The following is a 23,913-nucleotide window of genomic DNA, read 5'->3' as shown; positions in this document are numbered from 1 at the left end:
CCAACATTCTTGGCAACATTTCCTGGCAAAACGAAACTTTCAGGCGCTTTTGGAAGTCTAACTAATTTGTCTTAAAGTGTGTTTCCATTAGATTTAAAGTCAAACTGTGCCAGACCACGACAACTTAACAAATTGAATCAATTCAAGTTACTGTCATTGATAAAGCTTTTCTCTCAATTTTAGGCATTATGAAAAGCAAGTATAGCATTCCCCTGCTGCTGTTTTGTAATATTCAGATGTCTTCATGACGGATTATCCTTTTCCAGTTCGGGGATTTCTGCCTAGTAAGATCGGCTCCAGTCATGGAACCCAAAATTAGTTGGTCCTGGAAATGCAAAATAGTTAAAGATGAAGTTTTCTCCTCAATTAATTTTCAGTTGTGATATCTTAAGGGTTTATCATGTCAGCAGCGGTCCATGCTGCCTTCCTCTAACCTCAAAATATGTCACATACTCGACTCATTGTCACGCACGTCTAAATTTATGATCCGGTAACTGATGTATTCTGTGCCTTTGAGATGTGATCAGTTGTTTAGTGTGGTGGTGGCGATACTGGATTAAGGTCACAGCTGCTAATTTGCTCCCCACTGATTGAGTTTACGGTGCTGTAGTCAAGGTCGCAACCGTAACATTCCAATATGTGCGCCGCAATATGCAATATTGGATGCAATAAATACTTCAACAAGAAAGGTGCGAAGATGAAGTTGCACGTTCATAACATCAAACCAGACTTCTGTTTTGCTGCATGAAAAAGACGGAAAGGTATAGTATCACGCTTCCGTTTCCATTTTACCTGCAGATTCCACGGTGAGATAAGGAAATTGCATTGATGTTCAGAATCACACAATAATCAATTCACCATGGATAGAAAAATAGTGGTTTAAAAATATATCAGTGTATGGGCCCTGACCAAATACAGGGTATACTACGTAGAATAATATTAGACAAAGCAGAATTTCACATCTTGTTTGCTATAAATGCTTGGTAAATGCAAACCAGTACGTAAAAGACAAGAATATGACATTTTCAGCCTTAATTTGGTTCTTTTCATGTCGTATTTTTTGCAGACGGCGCCTCCCTGCAGGATAAGACGAACGTAGTGGCGGCGCTGCTCTGGTGAAGGAGCCGAAGAAGGTCAGATCGGTGAGTCTTTGTCCTTTGCTTTCAAGCTATTTGACTAATGTTACCAGCGTTCCGTGTTAAGAGTAGATGGCATTTTTGGTTTTATTATTCATGACAATGATTTATAACTCTGTGTTTACATTCACATCTGCGCTGGAGGTGTTTTAAATAACTCAAAAACCACCAACATTGCTGCAAATAATGAGATTTAATAATGGATTTTGAAAATCCGTCAAACCATATCAGACGTAGATTCGCGTAGAAAGAACCATTTGTCAAATGAAAGTAGCATTATTGAACTATTGTCACCGAATTAGCTGCTAAAGGGGTCAATTATCCACAGCGGCCCTCTGGTTTGATGAGATTTTTGTAAAAACATTTCTATTTCCCTTGAGACAAAGTTCACGCCGATGCAGATTGCCATGTCGCGCACCCTTAGGATAAGATGACATTATCCATGACAACCATTGACGCTTTGTTCCTCTCTTCTCCATTCCATTTGAAAATGTCAATACATGTGATAATGGAATTTTAAACGGTAATTGCCTTTTCCAGAAAACTCAATCAAGTTTCTTCAAATGAACTGGGATCCTTTCTAACACACTTTATAAGAATGGTTTATTCCACAGCACCGGTGGCTTGATGTTTCTGCTTTCTTGCATGGCATTGACACGATTGAAGGTTTCAAACTGCAACTTTTACAAATGGCACCAATGACCTGCAGCTGATTTTTTTCATTCAGTTGTAATCGCCGGCGTTTGTTTGTCCGTCTGTTAGCACGATAACTCAAAAAGGTCTGGAATGATCTGGATGAAATGTTCAGGAAATTTTGGGAATGTTACCAGGATCAGGAATTTGACACAGTCATGTAGGGAGGGGACTTCTAGCTCACCACTGAATTTCATCTGGATCGGATCCAGAATGATGTTAGGAAAAAAATATAACATTTTAACCTTGAAGATCCCATTTATTGATCCAAATTAGTTTTTTAAATACACATCAACTCTGATTCACTTTTACTTTTCATGGTTGGTGTATAAAGATACCAAGAACAATTTATAACATTTGATGATGATCCAGATCACCATGCAGACGTGTAAATGTAATTATGAGGGGGATGAGCTGCTTGGCGGAGGTCTGTGTTCTCTCTCCTTTTTTCTTTCATTTGACGCTTCAATATTAATACATGAATATTTATGCTGCAAATAACACCAGACGTTCACTTGCTGTTTGCGCAGCAAATATTCGGATGCAGGCAGAAGAAGAAAACAAGAAAATGTCTTAGTTTTTTTTCCGTACACACTGAAGAGGAAATGCCATCAGGTCCAGAGGCTCACTGTGACTTCCACTATCTCGAGCACTAAAGGTTTTGGCTTGCTTGGGGAGGAGAGTAACCGTTCCACGCTGGATTTTTAGAAGAAGCATGCCGACTGCACCATGAAACATGTTATCAGATTGGACACAAGAAATAGATCTAACCTCCAAAGAAGGAAAGTGGTCATTATGCGTTTGTCTCCATCATCGATAACGCATCCTGAAAATCAGATGTACCTTTTCCAGCTCATTTATATGGAAATGCACGCTCCCCGTAGGATACGTCTCCCTCCCAGGCCCCCGACTTCCTCCACCAACTCGATTATCAGTGGTCCCACAGACAGGAATTAATTCTTAATTGGAAATTGATTAAGTAAGACAACTTTTTGTGGCTTTACTTTGCTTCTAAACTCTACTCCTGTGAGCTTTTATCAAATCACCCCACAGGTATTAATTGGAGCGAAGTGACTGAACAGATTGGTGGGTGGGTCCGCGTCAGAGTTAATCAGCTCAGTGGGGGTTTGCGGTGAGAAGAGTCCATGGAGTACATGCAGAGTACTATAAAAGTTAAGGCTGGAGTATATCAGAATGAGAATTAATATTCATTTCACTCACAAAGCACACATGTTGTGTATAATACAGAACAAACAAGCTGGACATTAATGTCTTTTTCACACGGACGTCCTCGTCTAATGAACCTTGCAGACATGAGCGCTCTCTCGCAGCAGGCTTCAATCAATGCGCTTTAAAATTATTTATTTGAAATGTCATAAAATTGTTCAGAATTGTTCCTGTCTTTTTCTTAATCTTTTAGGACGCCCCCATTTTCCCTTATTTTTTTGCTCATTTTTTTTTCTTTTCTTACTTTACAACATGTACAAACAGTGAGGTCTAGGCTTGTTTTTTTTTTCTTCTTTTGAGTCACCAGTGTTTTATTTAGTCTACGTATGTGTACAGTATTTGGTCTACGTATGTGCCTCTCTCAGTTGTGCTTGTTTCCTGTATTTGCTTCTTTTGTTTTCCATGTTCCTGCCTGCCTGCCTCCTCACCAGTTTGTTCTTAGTTTGTGAATTTTCCCTGAGGTTTGCTGTTTGATTCTACTTCTTATTGTTTGGGCTTCAGCTTTCTATTTTAACCCCCCCCCCCACCCTTTTTTCATTTCACTTGGCTGCTTTTGTTTTTTTGTGTCCTTTTGGAACTGCTGATTTCTAGAACACCATCCTAGTTTACTGTAGTTATGGAGTGGACTCGTTGCATGCTGCTAAAAACCCAAATCTCACAGAAAATGATGGACTTCTATTATCAGTGGTGACTGACTGCTATCATCTGAGACCGTCTGGTAAAAGGGAAAGAATGATTTTGCTGTGGACAGCTTTTTTCCTCAGGTGTATCATATCCACTTTACCTTTTTCTTTGTAGCAACAGTTGTTTGTGATCCAGAGAACTACATTTAAAATGCTCTGCATCTAAAATGGTCACGTATGAGTGTGGGGGAGGTTTAGTCCATCAGGAGACCACTTCAAAGCGCTGCATCAGAAGTGGACTTTCTTTATTTTAGGATCAATGAGAGTTGTGGCTTTGTGAGCTATTTATATTTAAATATGAAACCACCTTAATAATAATAATGTCTGTACTTGTATGTATAATTATTTTATAGATTTCTAATTTGTAATTGAAAGCGTATTGAGTTTATGGTTGTGATAAATTGTTATTCCCAAACTACTAAACTATGTGCGAATTTGACTTAAGCTCCATCTACACAGTATTAAAATGCTGCAATACAAGTTAAGGCATCAATAATTTAAAACCACAACCTGGGATTCAAATGTCAGCCTTGCCCCCCCATAAACAATTTAAAACATAGCACACCTGCTATCACCCCCAAAATAATTGACGCATCTTTTATTGCACAGATGGGTAAATTATTCATATTTTATTGTGCTGTTTAAAGCCGTTTTGTCTAAGTTTTTACGTTTTGAGCGATGGGCTCCCACATTACCTTCTAAAGAGCTATAAAACATATTTGTTTTTGTACCCCATCAGCTGTAAATAAACTGTGGTGCGTTCATGAACAGCTCTTGACAGTACTTACTGACACAGTCTATTTAAACTAATGTAAATGCTGAATCCTTAAGGGACAACGTATTTGGCATTGGATTTTGGTTTCTATGCGTAGTCGTCTCTTGTCTTGCTGTAGATAAAATTTACTTGTGACCTTTTCATTGTGACACAACTTGGTAATATGACAGAGCGAATACTCAGCTCAACACACGACACTCCCTGAACCTCCTGCGGCTGCGCTCTAACCAAAGCCCGTCTGCCACAGCTGTCCTGAGTCCATTCTTGCATTTCAAGTGGCTAAATGGACTGTAAACACTCGGAAGAGGACTTCTTAGCCAAGATATCCTTCATGTGGCTTTTCCCTGTCTGTGCCAGAAGCCTCAAAAAATGTGCTGTTGCTCCAGTGGCTGAATTGTCATTAGCGAGTAGCTGGCAGGTTCTGAGGTGCCTTTGTACTTCAGGACCCAAATAATTCAAGGCAGCCCCACTCTGTCATTTTCAATCACCCAACAACTAGGCATTAATCAATAGCATATTTATCACTGCAGTTCACCTAGGTGTGTGTGTGTGTGTGTGAGAGGCCAATAAATCCTTTTGCAGAGTCACATTGTGGGAACTCAACCTTCCTTTTGGGGACAAAATGGAAACTGCCATAAAGTGAATCATCAACTTTTAGGGAGATTTATAGTTAGAGAGCTGAGCACAAGTCAGCGGAATATCCTCTGTGTTGATGGAAACATGACTGTGTGCGATCACAAATGCCTCCTGTGCCATTTAGATGGACTTTCATCTGCTCTTGAAAAATAGTGCAGCGCAGCAAATCACGTCTGAGATGAAGCTGACTGAGCACACGGGGCCCTTCATGATGATGAGGTCGAATGTTGAACTATTATTCAGTTATGCTTTTCTTCCTTAAAATGCAGTGAGTTATCATTGTCACAACAGCCTTTAACATTTCCATGAATCGTTCTGATTCCATTCTTTTTGCAAGGGAAAGCATCAGAGGATCACAATCAAACAATGCAAATTGAAATAATTGCACGGTGTTTACATCGGTGGTTTGGGTTGTACGTTCACACAACACTAAATATGCTAAATATGCTCTTCAATGAAAGCCACAAATTATATCTGGCCCTTAATTAGCTTGCAGACTAATTACCACGTATCATCCAAAACACAGCTCTCTGTGGGTGCATGTTTGTACTGAACACCATTGCTTTTGAGGCCAACACAATCTCAGGCTCTATTTCTGCATTTCCGCCTGTTCACTGGAGGTGCTGCAGTGAACGCAGCACACAAACAGGAAACGTATACCACTTCTTTGTATGTCCTCGACACGTAATATTAAATTACAATGATAAAACGCCTTTGATAACTGGATGACACCAGCGAGGTAGAGGCTTTGCATGCCAGGCAACAAGCGAGCGTAGGGCTGGTGTACGTAAGCATCCTTAGCTTATTCCTGTCACCTTTAAGGAACAGCAACCTCCTAACGTAAGCGAGGACGTAGATTAATTGTGTTCGCTTGATATTCTCAACACCTATCTCCGTGGAACCTTTAAAGGACAATAACAGCGATTTTTCCATTTCTATTTCATTTTGTTTTATCTCCAGCTCATTTGGTCCCTTTCCAGATGCATCCTTTGCCTCTAACTGCCCAGCATGGATCTATCCATCAGCATTTAAAGCTGAGCTTAGAGGAATTCTTTAGTGAAAGTGAACGAAAAAGTACTCCAGTTTTTCCCTGTTTAAGCAGAAATAAATCCACCCTCCACTATAATTCCCATTTACATTGTCGTTTCCACTTTATGTGATTGGCATTCACCTAGTTTCCCAGTGGTGATCAAATTGGAGATCTTTTTGATTCATTGCATGTACAATCAAAAGCTTCTTACTATTAGCACTGATGGACTATATTTACCTTTAGGCGGGGGTCTGTCTGTCTATCTGGCTGTTAGCAACAGAACTCAAAAGGTTACAGACAGATCTTTCAGGGATGTTACCAGAAACATATAATTACATTTTGGTGATGATCCAGAAGAGATCCTGGCATCTGGATCACTTTGAATTTTGTTAATATCGCAGTCAATGGAGCTTCAAAATTTGTTCCTCAATATCCCGGTTGATTATTGACCAATGTCCATTGAATTTGACAGTCATGTGGGGTGGGGAGCTCTATGTTGCCACCAAATTTCATCTGGATTGGATCTGAATTGGGGATGCGTTTATTGATAATAAATCAGATTTACATTATTCCCTTCTCAACATCCATATTTGTGTTGGTTTTACGAGTTTGATTAATTGTGCATTATTGCTTTTTTGGGAAGTGAAGAAACTTTTTAGAGCTGCTTTTGCTGGAAATCTAACACTTATCAATGATTTACTAGTTAAACAATTGAACTTTGCAACAATTCAACTAATAAATGTGTGGTTATGATGAAATAAATGTGCAATAAGTGTTATCTAGCTAATTAATATAACCTTGTGAAATCTGATTCTGATTCTGAAATGAACACAAATCAATGTGTGGTAATAGTATATTTCCTGAGTGGGGTATGGTCAGAGACATAAAATACACTTTCATGGTTCAAGCCATTAATGTATGGTTAAGAAATACTCAACAAAAGTGTTCTAATTGTCTGAAACCATCATTATTAGTGGGACATTTGACAGCTGCATTAGGATCACTCTCTCAGTTGCTCGTCAACCGTCTCCTTGCTTGTGAAAATATGGAAACACTTTTTTTTCCTGTAAAAATGAAAAGCTTTTTTCTCATGCAGTCACTTGAAGTCAAAATTGTCCATTACTTTTCATTATATTTTATTATTTCAGAATTGCTGAGCACATTTATGTCAAATTCTATATTGTGTTGTGATGGAATCAAAAAACACACACTTTCAAAACTATTACCGGTAAGTAGTACAGTAGTTGCATTTATCCACCTCTATTTGGCGTTACTCCATAATTCTTACATTTTTTTCCATATTGCTCCCTCTTCTACCAAGATTCATAAAAATCCACGAGTAAACAAATGTTTAAAAGTCCCATCTCACAAGAGCATCAAGAGAAATTATATGTGCTTGTGTTTCCAGATGCACTGCTAAATTTGATTATTTCCTGCATGGTACTCCTGCAGCCAGTTTCACGCCAGTCCATCGAGTATTTAATGTGTAATCGACACAGACAGCTGTGTCCTGCCTTATCTTACAATCCTGAATATTCTCGGTTATTATTGGATCCACACCAGAATTTAATAAGTTCTCACTTGCTAAGCCCAACCCTTCTACCAACTCTCACCAAAATCCAACAGGCATTTTATGGGTAATAAATAAATAGAAACAGTAGGGGGAGGGGATAACATTTTTCAATGCTGAGGGAAAAAAAATCCTGGATCTGCCAGTTTATATATATCCATTTCAATTAATATTCCACTGCCACATGGCCAACCCTCAGTTTTTGGAAAATCGTTTTAGACTGTGCCTGTGGGCTTCAAGTATGCCTTGGCAGTGTGCGTAATTTACAAAGCTACTCTTTGATTTAAAAAACAATTATGTGAAGTGTCTCTATTACATCATTTATTTTAAAGAATAGGTAACATTTTCATTTTATTTTGGCTCTTCTCTCATTCATGTTGTTGGAAATGCCTGAATAAATATGCAGGTAAAAATGATAGCTACAAAAGGAGTTACCAAAAGCACAACAGAGCATTACTAAAGAACATGAACAATCCAAAGAGCAGTATGAAACATTTTCTCCATATGTTCATCATTTTAGTCTCTCTGTTTACCACGTTTTTCACAGCGCCACAATTTCATTTTTTATTTCATTTAAGGTGAGAACATTCCTCAATTGCCTTCCCCCCATGCTCTACCTTCCCTGATGTGTTGCTTTCGTCCAATCACAGGCGAGAGAGAGCGGGGAGGAGAGAGGGGGGGCGGAGCCGCGGCGGGTTATGATTTTCAGCACCGCGGACAGCTCTCGTCTCTTGTCTGCAGGGATCCACAGCTGGCGGTCCAAAAAGCGACTCCCATCGACCCGCAGATCAACCCGCAGATCACGCACCATCTTTCTCCTCCACCGCATTTCTTCTCCTCGATGCGTCTCCAGTCTACCCCCCCTCCTTCTCTTTCTGGTACTGGCAAAGTGTGTGTGTTTTTTCTTTTTTTTGGGGGGGGGGGGATTGCTCCAAGTTAATTTTCATCCGACCACTTCTGTCTGAAACGTCGTTGCTCGGCGTCCCCCGGTTATGTTGAGGTGTGGGGGGGCTTTCCTCCGATTCCCGGGAGCGGACGCTACTTTAGGATGCAGCAGGAGGATGAAGTGCTCTGAGACGAGCTAGGCGACCTGTATCTGCAATCAAAGGCTCAGACGCATTCATCTCTTAGTGGAAAACAGCCCGAGAGCAAGATGAGGGGCCGCGGTGACTTTTTAAACTGCACATAAGGTGTATTAAAAGAGCCCCTTTTGTTACTGCTGCAGGACGTGATATTTGATTTCTCGGGCCGCTTAAAAACGAGTTGGGATCCCGCATCCGAGAGGAGACCAGAACTCTCTTTAAAAGCACCATAAAGCAGAGCGGGTCTCCGTTTACCCTGAACCCAAAGCAGGCTTGAAAATGAAGAAGTTCCGGAAGGTGCTGGACGGCTTAACCACCTCCTCACCGGGAGGGACTGTCGGTTCTCCGTCGTGCGGCAGCGCGGCCGGGACCCCCACCGCGGCGCCAACTCCAAAGGACGTCGACATCCAAGAGACGCTGGTGTCGGAAAACTTTCAGCTGTGTAAGGTGGGTGCTTCTTGTTGTTGTTGTTGTTTCTGAAGCTCTACGCAAACTCAAAGGATGGAGGTCAAACTCGGAACCACAGAGTATCTGGATTTGGCATGAATGAAACGGAGCGCATCTGTATTTGGTGGTCGGATTTGTGTTGGGAGTTTAGCTCCTCGTTTCCAGTTCAGTGGAGAGTGGAGGTGAAACAACGGGGAAGCGTTTGACAACACATTATTGCAGTTGTTCCACCATTCATCCATTGTTCATCGACATAAAGCCCCCCACGGACACGCGTGTGCAGGGTGGTGCATGTGTGTGTGTGTGTGTGCGTGCGTGCGCTTCGGATAGACTCCAGCTCTCAGCATGCTGCACAGGCTGCAGTATAGCCTGCACACATGTGATATAAACAATCCCGAGAGAGTCGACGAATAGCAGCCTCTCCGTTGCATCAGCCAGCGGGCACGGATGGTGGAGAAGGGATGACATAACTGGTGTCCCTCCCTTGCAAAAAAAAAAAAAAAAAAAAAAAAAGGTGCCCAGCCAGCCAGCAAAGGGACCCTGCAGTACTGTCCTATAGCGGATGTGCTTTTCACAGAGAAAGAGGGACAATGAGGGAGGGATGTGAATGGAGGGTGGTGGAGATATTTATAGCAGCCTCTGCCAACCATTGCAGCCCTTCTTCGGATGCATTTTGGGGGCAGACTGCAGTGATTATTCCTCACACTTAAAGAAACTGGGTGAATTTTATATTAGCCAGTGAATAATTCATTGAGAACTCAAGGAAACCTGATTCTATATGGAGCTACTGTATATCGTCATTGGACAGAGTAGCACTGTTGGGGTGAGTGTTTTGCCCCCCCCCCCCCCCCCCCCCCCCTCACTTCTGTACAGAGGAGCTGGGGGAGGAGGAGAAGGGAGGTTGATTCACAAGCTGAAAAGGATGCTGCATAGCATCCCTTGGCAGGAGGGGCAGGAAGGCAGACGGGGCGGAGAACGAGCTGGAAAAGAACAGCATGACTGCTTGGTCCCATGCAGGAGGCTGCTCCTCCTTCATTGCGTGGTTGTTATTGAGCAACCTGAATCGACCGAGCCGCGCATGTAAGAGCCTCAAGTGCAAAAATATTCCCTCCATTTCCACCACCATTAACAAGGGATGAAAGGAAGGAGGAGTTTGTAGTTATATCAGCATTTGCACTGAGAGGTCATATGTGTGATATCTATTGCATCGTCCCTTTACCACGTTACATCTAAATAATGTGTAAAATCTCCAAGGTGCCCTTAAAACAAATGATCTACCCAGCTTTGACGAGCATGTCAAAAAACTACAAAATATTATCAGGAAGTTATTTAAAAAGTTAGTTTGCTTCTTTATGTGCATTATTATGCGCATTTATGGGCACACAAACAAGGATTTCACGCCGGTTGAAAGGACATTCATATAAAGATGAAAGATTAACGGGAATGCATTCTGAATATGAATCAAAACACACGTTGCTCCTGGTTTGATGTGAACGCAGCGGGGGGAAAACTCCATGGGAATCAGTGCAAGTTTGGATTCCTAGTTCGTTTCCTCCAAAGAGGAACATCACTTTCTGATACTTTCACATATTTTTATCTCTATCTGTGGGAGGCCTTGGCATCTTGGCTAACTTCTCAGAGTTAGTCATGACTTGTGTCCTCCCCGTGCAACGTGGGAAGATGCAATAGCTCATTTTTTGGTGGAATAACACAGTCATCGTAGCGATGGGTGGCAGACGAGCTGGAAAAAAAAGGTGAAATCTCACTCGGGGCGAGGGAGAGGACTAGAAGACACCCAGGTGGCCTCGTTGAATCCATCACTTCATTTTGGTTTAGGGCAAAATTAGTTCATTTTGCATTAGATGGAGCACGCACATGCGCACGCACACACACACACACACACACACACACAGAGAGAGAGAGAGAGCGGTTTGAAATCTGTAAGAAGGTATTTATGATCGGGATAAATCACTTTACTTTTAAACTTTACCACACTGTATTCTCCAACCCAGCATATGTCGATGTGTGTTAAAGAAGGAAAGACAGTTTATTGCTGTAGTTGCGGCACCACCTCTCATTTCAGAGCTGGTGTTATGATGTAATGGAGCCACAGAGCCAGACAGAAGGAAGGCAGGAGAGTAAACGCTGGTTGACGCCATTCTGACAGCTTTATGCATTTGCTGGGTTGAATTTCCCACAAAAGCTCACAGACAGCTTTCAGGCTTATGGAATTGACGCAGCACTTCTCCTTCAGGTTTTTTCTGGGAACTCGCCCAATTCTATAAATATGCCAAAAGCTTTTTTTCTATCAGAACTATCTGTGATGTGTTGGGTCGGCTTCAAACACAAAACTCTTCAAATGTTTACGTCACAAAAATAAATCAGATTAGGTGATCTTAAACAGACAGGCCCCAAACTCCAAAATCTCTTTATTGGGGACCAAAACTATTGACAATAAACTGTGTTCAGCTTTTTGAGTAAGCTTGAGTTAAAATATTGTGTTCACACTGCAACTGAAACTGACCCACATTTGATTCTCTTAAATCTGATCTTTTTGATTTCACTACTCATATACGTCTTTGCATGTGGCTCGTTTCTGACACCAGTGTGGATACATTTGTCACATTTGCTGCATCACTATTAATAAATTAGCATTGCATGTGTTAATTTCTTGCACTGATTTCCGTGGCAGCAGTAGTGTGGTGACAATCTGTCATCTTTTTAAGCTGAGAGCAAGAAGCCAAAAATAGGATTGATTGGAGCATCGTTCCACAAATCTATTGAATTAGCTTCCTGCTGTCCCCCCCCCCCCCCCCCCCCCTCCATATTTGTTCATCTATTGTGTCCATTAATCAATAAATATTTCAAATAAGCATATTTAGTGAGATAAAAGAAAAGTGAATCCTGATCCGACCGTTGACACCGTTGTCATCTCGGAAACAGAATTGGAAAATATGAAATTCAATGCGATTTGTGCTTTTCACACTATCCTAAAAAAACACGTTCTAATCAGATATGAGGTAAAATCTGATTTGGATCAGTTTGGCCTGCAGCGTGAAAGCAGCTCAAATAGAGTAACTGGAGATAGCGGAGGTTGGAGGAGCAGAACATTTACATTTAACAGCAGGTATGGAGGTGGAAACATTAACTGAAAGAAGACCAGGGGAAAATGTCAGACCTGCTCCAGCTAATTAAAGAGCCGAAAAATGTTGCATGCACAAGGGTGATGTTGTCCTGGAGTGAGTGGGCTGATTCACTGAAGGCCAAATTACAATGTTCTAGTGTTAGCTGAGGAGAAGCCCACAATGGGGGGCATGGTCATAAAAATGAATGAATGCGCAGAAGAAAATGTAGCACGGAGGAACAAATCTTGATTTGTGGTGCAACACATTGATGTCGGGATCGGGATTGGTGTAAGCAGCTTGGACTCTCTCCATTGCGGCTGTTACTAGCTACTGCTGATGGTGGTGCAATGACGCACGCCTCATTTCTCACTTCGCTCATATGCATGCAATGAATAAATAAATAGTAAATATTGTTGCTGACCAGGAGTTTCCCTTCATGCAAATGCTAAAATGGGCATATTTTTGCACCTATGTATCTAGAATAGCACTTCTGTAAGGAGGTAGATCCTAAAGTATGCATGACCTACTAAACACTGCAGCAGCCAAAGACCTTAGTCAGCAGCTGGATCCATGACTGGGAACTTTTAAGGTTATTCTGGAGGTAATATTGATTTCCTACAGCGAGGAGACAAAATAACACATAAATCTCACTCTTCAATTATGGCTACTGGCTTTTATTAGGTTCAGTTAAGAGTGATTTCCACTTCGGTTATTAGTTTCCTTCTTTTCAACGCAAGGGCCCTCCTGTGGTAAATGAGTAAATGAGGGGTGTATTTCAAACAGCTGCTGCCTATGCTGTCCCGTCGTGTCCTCATCAGAGCCTGCCTGGGGATCTGGCAGGTTATCAATAGCTTGCATGTGCTTCATGTGAAGGAGTGCTTTTAAGTTTAGGTTGGTGATTAGATTCAAGAAAGGGTTGATGATCTGGGTTTGATTTCATGCCGGTCACTGGCATTTCAGTCATTGAAAGTAAAACGTTGATGTAGATTTACAGTGAAATCTGAATTATTATTATTAATATTCTGCATTATTTAATATAAATTATAAAATAATACAGAGGGATACTATTCAGAAAACCCACACGACCCCTCTGGAACCTTGTCAGACTTAACTACGTAAATCAGACTCCTGACATAGAGGCCATATTTTCTGAAAATAACTGATGATGAATACTAACAGCATTGGTGATGGTGCGTAAACAAGTAAATGCCCCCCGACTCTACTGGAGGTGACAGCGAGGCACGATTAGTGCTGGCTGATGACACGTGGGCTCGGAGGCTACGTGACATCAAACACCGTACAGACTTATAGATTTTATGTGCAGCCTGGCTTTCTAAACTTTAAAGTGTGGCTTCAGAGTCCAGCTTCCAGGATGTTGTGAATTCAGCCAAACATCCTAGCCCTGTGTATATAAATACACGTTTCTGTATTCTGTATGCTTAAAGATGCCGTAATAAGTATTCCTGCATCAGCTCTATGATCTGTGGGTGGATCTTTACAGTGCGGTAATCAGATTAGTCCTTGAAATCAGACACTGGGAAAATTTGGCAGAAACCTGATTATGACCACATGAACTATTTGTCAGGCAAACATAACTAACATAAGTGGATAAATTGATGCGCTGCTCTAATGGTGGACTCTGATCTCTGCGGATGGAAAATGCTGTCTGAGCTCTATTTGGTTTTAAGGGTTTTTAATTTACTTAAGTATGAGGTTTGTCAAGATATTGGCCACTGGGACATCTTGAGTTCAGTTTCTAATCTCCTTTACTAATTTCTGTTTTTTCCTCAAAACATAATTATTGTACAAAGCAGCAACACAATCATGGCTCAAATGGTATTTTGGGATTTTTAAATGACTTTTCATTCTGCAAAGTAATTGATTGTGCTCATCATGACCAAATATCTGCAGCATTACCCACAACGAGCCTCGGCCCTGCTGTACTATTGATCAGGTGCACACACACACTTTGCTGATTTGTTTTCAGAACTCATGGTTGACGTTTAAACCTCCTGAGCGTCTCCTTCTCCTGGCAGCTTGATATATGGGCTTGTAAAGATGGCCTCACCTCACCAGAGACACATTGAGCCCTCAGTGGGTGTGATGATTCAGTGGGTTGACTTCCAGCTAGTCTCACATTACCATGCGTCAACTGACTGTCAAGAAGCCACAGTGTGGGATCAATTAAGGAGGAGTTGATGTCGAGCTTTAGGAGATAATGGTGGAAAAGCCAGAGAGGAGCATGTTCAGTAATCTGTATACAAGCGAGACAGGGGAGGATGGCAGTGTGTGTGTGTTTGTGTGTGTTTGTGTGTGTTTGTGTTTGCATCTGCCCCACTCACTTTTTGTAGACACTGTGTGAAAGAAATGTCAAAAACACATTACAGCAATATGAAACAAGCGTAGTCGCTGGCTGTTTGATACAAGTCATAAAATAAAAACAAAGGTACAGCTTTAGAGCTGACTGAAACAAAATTGGAATTATCAGAAGATGCTGTGCAAACATGGGCAATTATAAAGCATTGCATTCTGGATTATCTTTTCCTCTGCGCGATTAAGTTTGTGTGGGATTTCTTTAATGCTTAGTCCATTCTTCATGAAGACGACGGCCTTCCTGCCTTCATTACGCAAATAAAACGGAGTGAGATCTTTTTTTGAAAGACATTCATTTCACTTGGTTTTGCATTACCGCCCTCTCATGAAGTCTGTTTTCATTTTGCAGCGTTAGATCAGGCAATTCAGCTCTTATTTTGTACCACGGCTCCATGTATGAAAACAGATTCCAATCTAATTTACTTTGACAGGTTATTTTATATTGGTTCGAGTTACAATCATGGACCCTATAAACAACCGGTCTCGGAAACTTTCAATGTCCCCCGCACTTTTCTGAAAGCATTTTGATTTCACATTGCTTTCACATTCACTGCTTGTGTTTCCGTTGCTACACCTATTTGTAAGCCTGACTGACACTATTATGTTTATCCTGGCTGCTCATTAATTGGGAATAAATGCTTAAAGATGAGATAATAAGATATCTTGTGTTTATGAGTAAAACACATCAAGTGAAATAAAACAAACGTCACCTCAGACTGAACAATAGTTCCCTCAGGAAGGTCAGTCATGAGTTGTTGCTGCGATTTAGCCGAGAGTCATGTCAGGGCTGGCTATCTTTCACAACATACAGCAGGAATTTAAGCAAAGATAAATAGTGGTGTTATATTGACTGTTCTGCTTGAGGAAAAAAGAGAAAAAAATGGCTGTGACCTTTCCTCAGCTTCACCGTTACACCGTGCAGCACGATTGGGACTTTCTGCTCCTCTTGGTTAAAATCAAGTAACGTTCAATTGAGACAGGAAGGAAGAAAATGATCACACTCACATTTTCTTTAGTCAAGATATTTTTTATTACAATTTTCTCGCGTCTGCTACGCTCATCTGTTGTGTGGCGGAGAAACGTCTGTATCATGCACGGATGTTCGCACATGTAGTGCTCTTTAAAGTCCATTTTACTAAGCAAAAACAATGCAAACACAATATTTAAGCGCATGACTAAGACAGTTTAGTGAAAAGTGTGCATTACAGTACAAGTGAGCATTTTGTCCAGTAGTAGTTTTCAAGGCATGATACTGATGCCGTGACCGATTTGCTGACACGCCTGCGCTGGGCTCAAGGGTTAAACCACATATACAGTTCATCCACGCACAGCTGCTCTCTGGCACCAGGGCTGCATGAAAGCGTGACACGAATCCCCCGACATCCTATAACACCCACATACACACAAGCCAGAGACGATCCACTCGCCGTTACGCAACGGATAGGAATTATGTATATGTGTCTAAATGTTCAGCCCACTCGCTCATTTGAAGAGACACATGCTTCACACCGATCGTATTTGACCCTTAAAAGATTTATGTTAAATGCTGCTAGAGATGCTACATCTAGCTGAGCAGTATTTTCAGTTCCCACAAGGCAGTGCAATACTTGAAAACCAATAGCATTATGGTTACATAAACAAACACATAAAAATTATCTCTCTCTCTTTGTACATTAATGTAGCATGTGCATGAAGGAAAACCATAATAGTGCAGACTATATGATGAATAGAATTTCTTCATCATTTTGGCTTTCAGCATCATGAAGCATCACATCCTGGAAACCTTGCACCACGCAAAAAAAATAAAAACATGGAGAAGTTCGGAACTGTATTTTTATTATCCAAATATGTCACATTTTGCTACAACAAACCTTGCAATGCTTATCAAATGCTTTTGCTTTAATTTCAAACTTGGGTGCTATGCAGTCATTCCTGTGGTGGTTCCTGTGGTGGTTCAGTCAGAGAGGGTGGGAACCTTTCTGCCATCTGTCAAATTATTTTTAAGTACATACGTATTAATTTGAAGGTCATATTCTTCCATATTGGCTTTCACCACTTATTTCATCTGGCTGTAGAAAATTAAAGCTGTCTAAGCAGCATCATAAGACGTTAGTTTACGATTTATAATTTAGTACGGTAATACCGTATGTCTAATATGGTTGTCTCAAATGACTGCAATATTCAGTGTGTGAGGGTCATTTAAACACTTATCCTTCACATACAAGAAGTAACACACACCCAAAACAAATCTTCCATGAATATAAACACACATAGAAATATCCCCATTATAATCAAAGGAGCATTTTAGTGTATTTTAGCTCCGTGTTTTTCATTGTTCAGATTACAGTTTTAATGTTTTCTTAAATCTCTCAGCCCTCACAGGTTTTTTCTCTCTCCTGGTACTGTCCCTCTCCAGTATCAAATGTCTGACTGCAAAAGTTAACAAACGGCTTTTTATTGTTAACATAGAGCAGCTAATGACACCGATCAATTTTATGCCAATGCCAACAACATTCATAAGAATTCTGTGCAATAGAATAGATGAATACTGATAAAATATACATCAAAACCAGGGCTAAATGTATCACTAATGAATAGAAGCACACATTATAAGATAAAAAACAGTAATGTGCTTATACTGCTACATTCGTTTTAAAGTGCTGGCTGTGATCTTCTCCCAAAGTGTGCGTGCGTCTGAGTTCAAGTATCTACCAGCCTCAGGGTATTTTCTGTTTCTCAAGTGAGATGTCTGCACTTAAGACTCTGAAATCTCCTCTTTGAGGGAAGGAGTTTGAGGGTGTGGAGCAGGCAGGGTGAGAGGGATTGGCACCATCTATGCCGAGCATCTGATACATCATCAAACATGGTCGATGTACAATGCAGCAAAGCTTCTCATCGCAAAGTAGTGCAAATGATAAAAAAGTCAGGGGGTGGAATGGTGGAAGCAAGGTTAGTAGGGGCTGTTTATTAGTCTGACTGCATGGAGAACAAGTCTGTTCAGTATTCTGGTTGTTCTTGTCTGATGGTAGGAGGTCAAACAGGTAATGGGAGCACGATGGGTGCGATGATCTTCTGGGAATGGTGCAGGCAGCACCATTCCCGTGTGGATGCTACGGTTAGTTAACTTCATACAGTGGTAACCACCAGGTTAACAGTGTCACCTCACTGCACTGTCAGTAGCAATTAACACAGGGAGGCCGACCTAATGCCTAATTTATTTAACATATCGATAGCTGCACTTTATTTCATCAAGTGGTGAGGAAAATCAACTACAAATGATATTTACATTGCTTTGTCAGCTGTTTATGTAAACATTGAATTATTTTTTTTCGGCATGAGATGAGTTAAAACAAGGACAGTAATGGAATGTAGTAATCTGCAACAGGAACAGCTTTCAACTAACGACTAAAGGACTCTCATCCGAGCCCATGCAGTGATATCCATCACACAGCTACCTTGCCCCATCCTTGATTGTCTTTCATAGCAAATCATGATGCTATTTCTTGTTACCAATCAATCTGTTTACTTATGGAATGGGCCTATCACGTGTCTTTGGTTGTCCCTGTAACAAATAGCCAGAAAAATACGTGTATTTTTGTGTGTGTATCTCTTGTGTAAAAACTCTTGTTCACACACAGGAACCCCTTATCTCTTCCCCCACCCCTCCCCAGTTGTATTCTCTCCTACCCACATACACATTTGCCTCTTTTTATTCTATTTTAGGCTGCTCCGGACTTGATCAAAGGAATTTTTGAGCAACCTGAAAATATCAAACACGGATAGAGGAAGCCTTGTGTATCTTTGTTTGTCTGATGGGGGGGCTGACGGTGAAAAGTCTCCATAAATTTGAACTGATGTATTTGAATGTAATGCTCTACATTTCACTGCTCTCCGCTGTCTCTTATTTTGAAATTCCACCTTAAGGGACAGAACGTGATGTGATGTGTATGCACAAGGGCAGCATGCAACATGTTCATGCACTAATGTATGCAAGTGCAAGCATTGACAAACACATTCACTCATATGTTCGTTTCTTAGCCTCGCAAAGTGATTCTGGTTCTCTTGTTGTTGTTGTTGTTTGTCTGCCTGAGTCTATATTCCTATATACAATATATACAGTATATTGTATATAAAAGGAGGAGGCTCTGTTTGAAGGCCCAGCTGTAGGACTGCCACTCTGACGTTTGCAGAGAATGTTAAAAAAATTGTGAGATTCCCATTTCAACACCAGTAAAAGCATTCAGATGTGTGGCGATTCCAGCCAGGAGTCACGAATGTCAGTGAGACGGAAGGTAATTAGCAAATTGACATCAAAGTCAGCACATGTTGAGCACACCTGCAGTTACCGGTAATTAAAAAGATACATTTTGGTGGGCAAAGTCTCTCTATCCTCCTCAAATTGAAAATTGTCTCCTGTACTCGTAAAGGGCCGGCAGCGTGGCTTTGTTGCGCGTTGGAGTGGAGCGTTGTCTGAAGAAATAATGACCTCATTAGCTTAAGCCATCAGGGCTTTATAGCTTCCGATATTAAAACTTGCCACAATTAGTCTAAAAAGCATTGAAATTATGTTGAGATGAAAAAGCTATTACATAAGAAACATGCTGTCTCTACCTTTAGTCCTGTGAGTTTCATCATACACTCCATGTAGTATTCTTATGCTTATCTTTGGGTTCACGCTATTACTGTCGCGATGCATTATTTATCACGTCAGACCTCTTGCTCCAGCCTCACGTTGCAAGGGGCCTCTTATTCTCTATATCTGTCCGATGCATCTGCAGTGATTTTGTTGTTGTGCCAACAAAGGAATCCAAGCACCGCCCAAGCCGTACAGTCGACATGACGCATTAATCATGCATTCCAGCTAAAGAATATTTGCAGTGGTCCTGCAGCAATCATGAAAATTATGTAGCACGCAACACTATCAACCATATGCTCAAGTGATGTTATTTGGTATTTGGGTAAATATATCACTCTTTACTTAGATGTATTTATCTCTTTATGGGGAGGTTTTTGTTTACCTTGGATTTTGTTTTTGTTTTGGATCGTTTGTGACATGGAAACTATTTTTCATTCCTCTACAAGTTATTTAACACATTAATATGTATGTACTTAATCATGCTTTTTGCAGATCACAATTGTTTAATATTTTGGTCAACTCTAAATTATACTTATTCTTAAAAAAATAGTGTGATCATTAAAAGGTGCATTCGTGTGTGTGCTTATTGTTTAACAATCTACAGTGATCTGAAATGTTTTAGCTAATTTTAGCTTTCATGATTATGTTTTTTTTGACAAGCTTGCACAACTCAGAGAGCTTGTATTGTTGCAAATAGATGATAAAAATGTATCTTATTTTCAACATTATCCTTAAAAACATCCATGGCTGTTAGTATCTACTGATTTTGTGATGTTTACAAATGCAATAAAACATCAGTATGGATTTACATGTGTGGCTGATGGCAATCCGGCCAAAAAACTAATGTTCTATAAAGTTATGGTACATGCAAGCACAATCTATAATCTAAATTGTAATGTATTCTTTATTATTCTTTATTCTATTTCTCAATGGTTGTTTCTCCGTTTGCCATTTTGAGTCTGCTTGTTTCTCTAACTCAATTTAGTGTTTCTATTTTGGTCTTTACCTGACTTTACCTTCTTTCCCCTCTCTCTCTTGCCAACTCTGCTCTATTGAATTTCTCCATCAGCAGGAGGTTTTTTTTATCAAGATGCCCAAAATCCCACAACTTGGTTTTTAGATTTATCGACCACTTGAAGTTTAATCAGCAAGTTTGCACCACAATCATTGTATTCATAAGAGGAAAACGATGCTCTCTCTCTCTCTCTCTCTCTGCAAGAGTTCCTTTAGGATTTTCTAGAGGATTAAGTCCCCCCCCCCCCCCCCCCCAAGTTAGCATCAATATAATTGCCCCAAAAACAATTCAGCTAATATAATGCTTTGAAAAAAATGATAATCAGCATTGGCTCAAGAGATGCAGCCTGCTACCTGAACATTTTGTTCATCAGTCTCATGCTAATAAGAAAGCAGAGATAGACCGATAAATCAATCTTATCAAATGTATGTATTTGACAGCACTCATAAATCATTTTCGTGTACCTTCAGGCATCCGTTTGAGGAACAGCTACAGGTTAAGGAGGACGGATGCTCCAGCTATGGCAACAATTTTTTTTAAAGATCTTCTGATAAACCTTTTAAATCATTAAAGCTGACAGACAGGAACTGTAATAATATAGAGATAAATTTGACAAACGGATGTCATATTCCACTTTGCCGATCGATTATTGGAGATATAGTTGCTCATTGCACAATTTTCTGGCAGTGGCAGACATGTGCTGCATTCTATTTATAGAACCAGGGGTCTAGACCAGCTCTGCAGCTGGAGGGAGATGGTGGTGAGTGGCGTGAGGTGGTTTTGTTCTTTGGGCTGCGGGAGTGGGAGTGGGATGTTTGTGTGGGGTTATCTGATTGAATACCTCGCTTGTGTTTGTAAAGGTTGTCTATGGGTGGAGAGAAAACAACATTCTGGTGGAAGAAAAAAGGAGGGGGCTGCACGGAGAGGAGAGTTGATGTAATACAGCTTCTGGCAGTTATAACACAGGTCCTTTGCAGCAGATTAATTGTTGCTGAATGGCTGACTGCGTTTCTGAAGGTACATCTTGACTGTGTCAAAAACATTTTTCTTTCCTAATTTTGAAGGCTGTTTTTGATTTTAACATTTGCAATCAGTCTCATAATCAGACTTTCAAATATTGCTAAATGAATAAAACACTCCTAGGAAGTATTTCTATTTTAGAATATGAAAATACATTAATGTGTGTAGACAGATTCTAGGGACACATACTCTGGATGTATGCCCACCCTAACTGAAAAATGGCTCTGCTCTGAGATAAACCAGAGTAAATGTGTTTTTCATCCACTGCTCGACTGTCGTATGTATATATTGGGGGTGGGTCTCTTGTATCCCAGCAACAGTGCACCGGCGCTAGGCTAGGGAACCAAATGGGCCCTGGTGGCAAGACCTGGAGAACGGATGTGATGATTTGTGTGTGTGTTTTTTCCACGATGTGTGCGAATCATATATTCATTATTTCATGCATGAAGCTGATTACTGATTAAACTGATTAAGTGTTGAATGAAAAATATATTATTCCTTTGCTGATTTGACTTATGCTTATATCTTATAGACTTCTATGTGTGGAGATTGCATTAACAATGCATCCGTAGATATTGCATTGTCGTTTGCAACATTCGCGGTCATGTCAGGTTTTACACTGTCAGTTAAGAATATCAGCATAAGCCAATTATAGGCACAGTAGGGTGAGTCATTCCATCATTTTCAGTGGTGCTAATTAGACCTCTGCATAGCTTGTAGGTGAGTGTTGCTTTGTTGGGGACAGAGTTTATCCTTCTGAGAAGTCATTACTTCGGTCTGATAAGTCTAATGATGTTATTCTAATATATTACATAATTACAGTGCATAAAATAGTCATTTTTCATCATATACTTTGCCAGAGAAATTGCAGTATTATGTCAGTCAATGAGACAAATGCACGAAGTAAAGAACATTCCAAATCGCAGCAAATTACATGGCATGATTAGTCTTTTAAAAGGTATTTGACACTTCAGGGACATTGAGATGAAAGCCCTGAAGGTGGTGATGGTGGTGGTGGCTGATGGCGCTGCTTAGACTGTTAAAATAATAATGCCATTGAATTCTGTGAAGACACTACGGTGACTGGAAGTGGGATGGTAGACATAATAGTAGCATGAAAGAACTAGAGGTACAGAGATAATCACATTAGGAAAATGACAGCAACAGGATTCTAGACTAACATTGAAGGCATGTTACTGTACAGGAGTCACCAGCTAGTAAGTGCAGATTTATCTCAATAGACAGCAATGACTGGCTGGATGCTGTGAGAAATAAAGTGTTCCGTGTGAAGAAAAGTTGCTTTGCCAGAACTTGATTTTAGTAATATTTCTATTCAACTCCGGTGATGCCCATGTCCTCTATGCCCCTCCAAAACAGATAACTGAGGCACTGCGGGGAAATTAAACATGACGAATGGCACACAGCTGCATGTACCTCAGAGTGGGAGTATGTCGTTTTGCATAGTCAGTCCTTGGCATATGAATGTCGAGACCGCTTCGCTACACTTTACTTTCAATGCAGAAGCAACTCAAACATAAGTTACACTTTCTTTTTTCTAATTACACAGAGGGGAACTTGCCATGTTTTATTAATATAAGAATATTGACCTTGGAACGCTTTTATGTATTTGAATTTCAAACAGCTCTCGGTTCATTGAAATCTCATGCATTCACTGTGATCTGTATTCATAAATGTTAAAAGGATGTTCTAATAGAAATATTAGTGAGGCTATGTTTTAACAATATACTGCAAATATGAATTTATTCATTTATTCACAATATTTTTGTTATGTTTTATGCCAGTAAATAGACAATGCTTAAGTATTAAGAACTATTAACAATTAATAATATTATGAAAGTCACAATTTGGTTAGGTTGAGGCTCAAAAAGTACTTGTTAAAGTCGGGGAAATGATCAAGTTTCAAACAATAATCAGCCCATTACAAAAAAAAAATGTTTTCATGGCTAGGACAAAGTTTTTTTGTTGGTTAAACACCATAATTAAGCTATTCTTTCAATTATAAGACTAAACCATCGTAGGATTTAGAAATCTAAAATATTTCACAGGATTTAGCTTTTCTTTTTTAGAATTAGAGCTACATTTTTTTCAATAATTATTTTCTAATCTCTATGATCCTAATATGTTGTTCATGCTTAACTAAAATATTGCTTTGTGTCTTTCTTCACAGACGGTGCGTCATGGTTTCCCTTACCAGCCCACCGCTTTGGCGTTTGACCCCGTGCAAAAGATCCTGGCCATCGGCTCCAGATCTGGCGGTGTACGGATGTATCCTTTATCCCTCATCACGACATCTCCTTCCTTCCTCTTTCTGGAGACGCAGTACAGACCCACACATATATATAAATGCATAGTGTTATTTAGGTAATGTAAATACATTATGAAAAATACCACTGCAATGTTTTTGATCTCTGATCCTTTTTAAAGTAATCTATTACTAGAATAAA

At 40.3% G+C, this 23,913-nt stretch overlaps 1 protein-coding gene across 1 annotated transcript in view; it reads left to right on the top strand.

The window, feature by feature from the left end:
- The first annotated feature begins 9,111 nt into the window (after window positions 1–9,111).
- The window catches only part of stxbp5l (syntaxin binding protein 5L), an 85,572-nt gene continuing 70,770 nt past the window's right edge, over window positions 9,112–23,913 (top strand). The window contains exons 1-2 of the mRNA XM_068746118.1: window positions 9,112–9,279; window positions 23,637–23,734. Of these exons, the coding sequence (XP_068602219.1) occupies window positions 9,112–9,279; window positions 23,637–23,734 (266 nt within the window). The remainder of the gene's footprint in view (window positions 9,280–23,636; window positions 23,735–23,913) is intronic.

The sequence above is a fragment of the Brachionichthys hirsutus genome, chromosome 12, assembly GCF_040956055.1.
Source record: "Brachionichthys hirsutus isolate HB-005 chromosome 12, CSIRO-AGI_Bhir_v1, whole genome shotgun sequence".
Taxonomy (NCBI): domain Eukaryota; kingdom Metazoa; phylum Chordata; class Actinopteri; order Lophiiformes; family Brachionichthyidae; genus Brachionichthys; species Brachionichthys hirsutus.
This window is presented reverse-complemented; position numbering and strand designations above follow the sequence as displayed.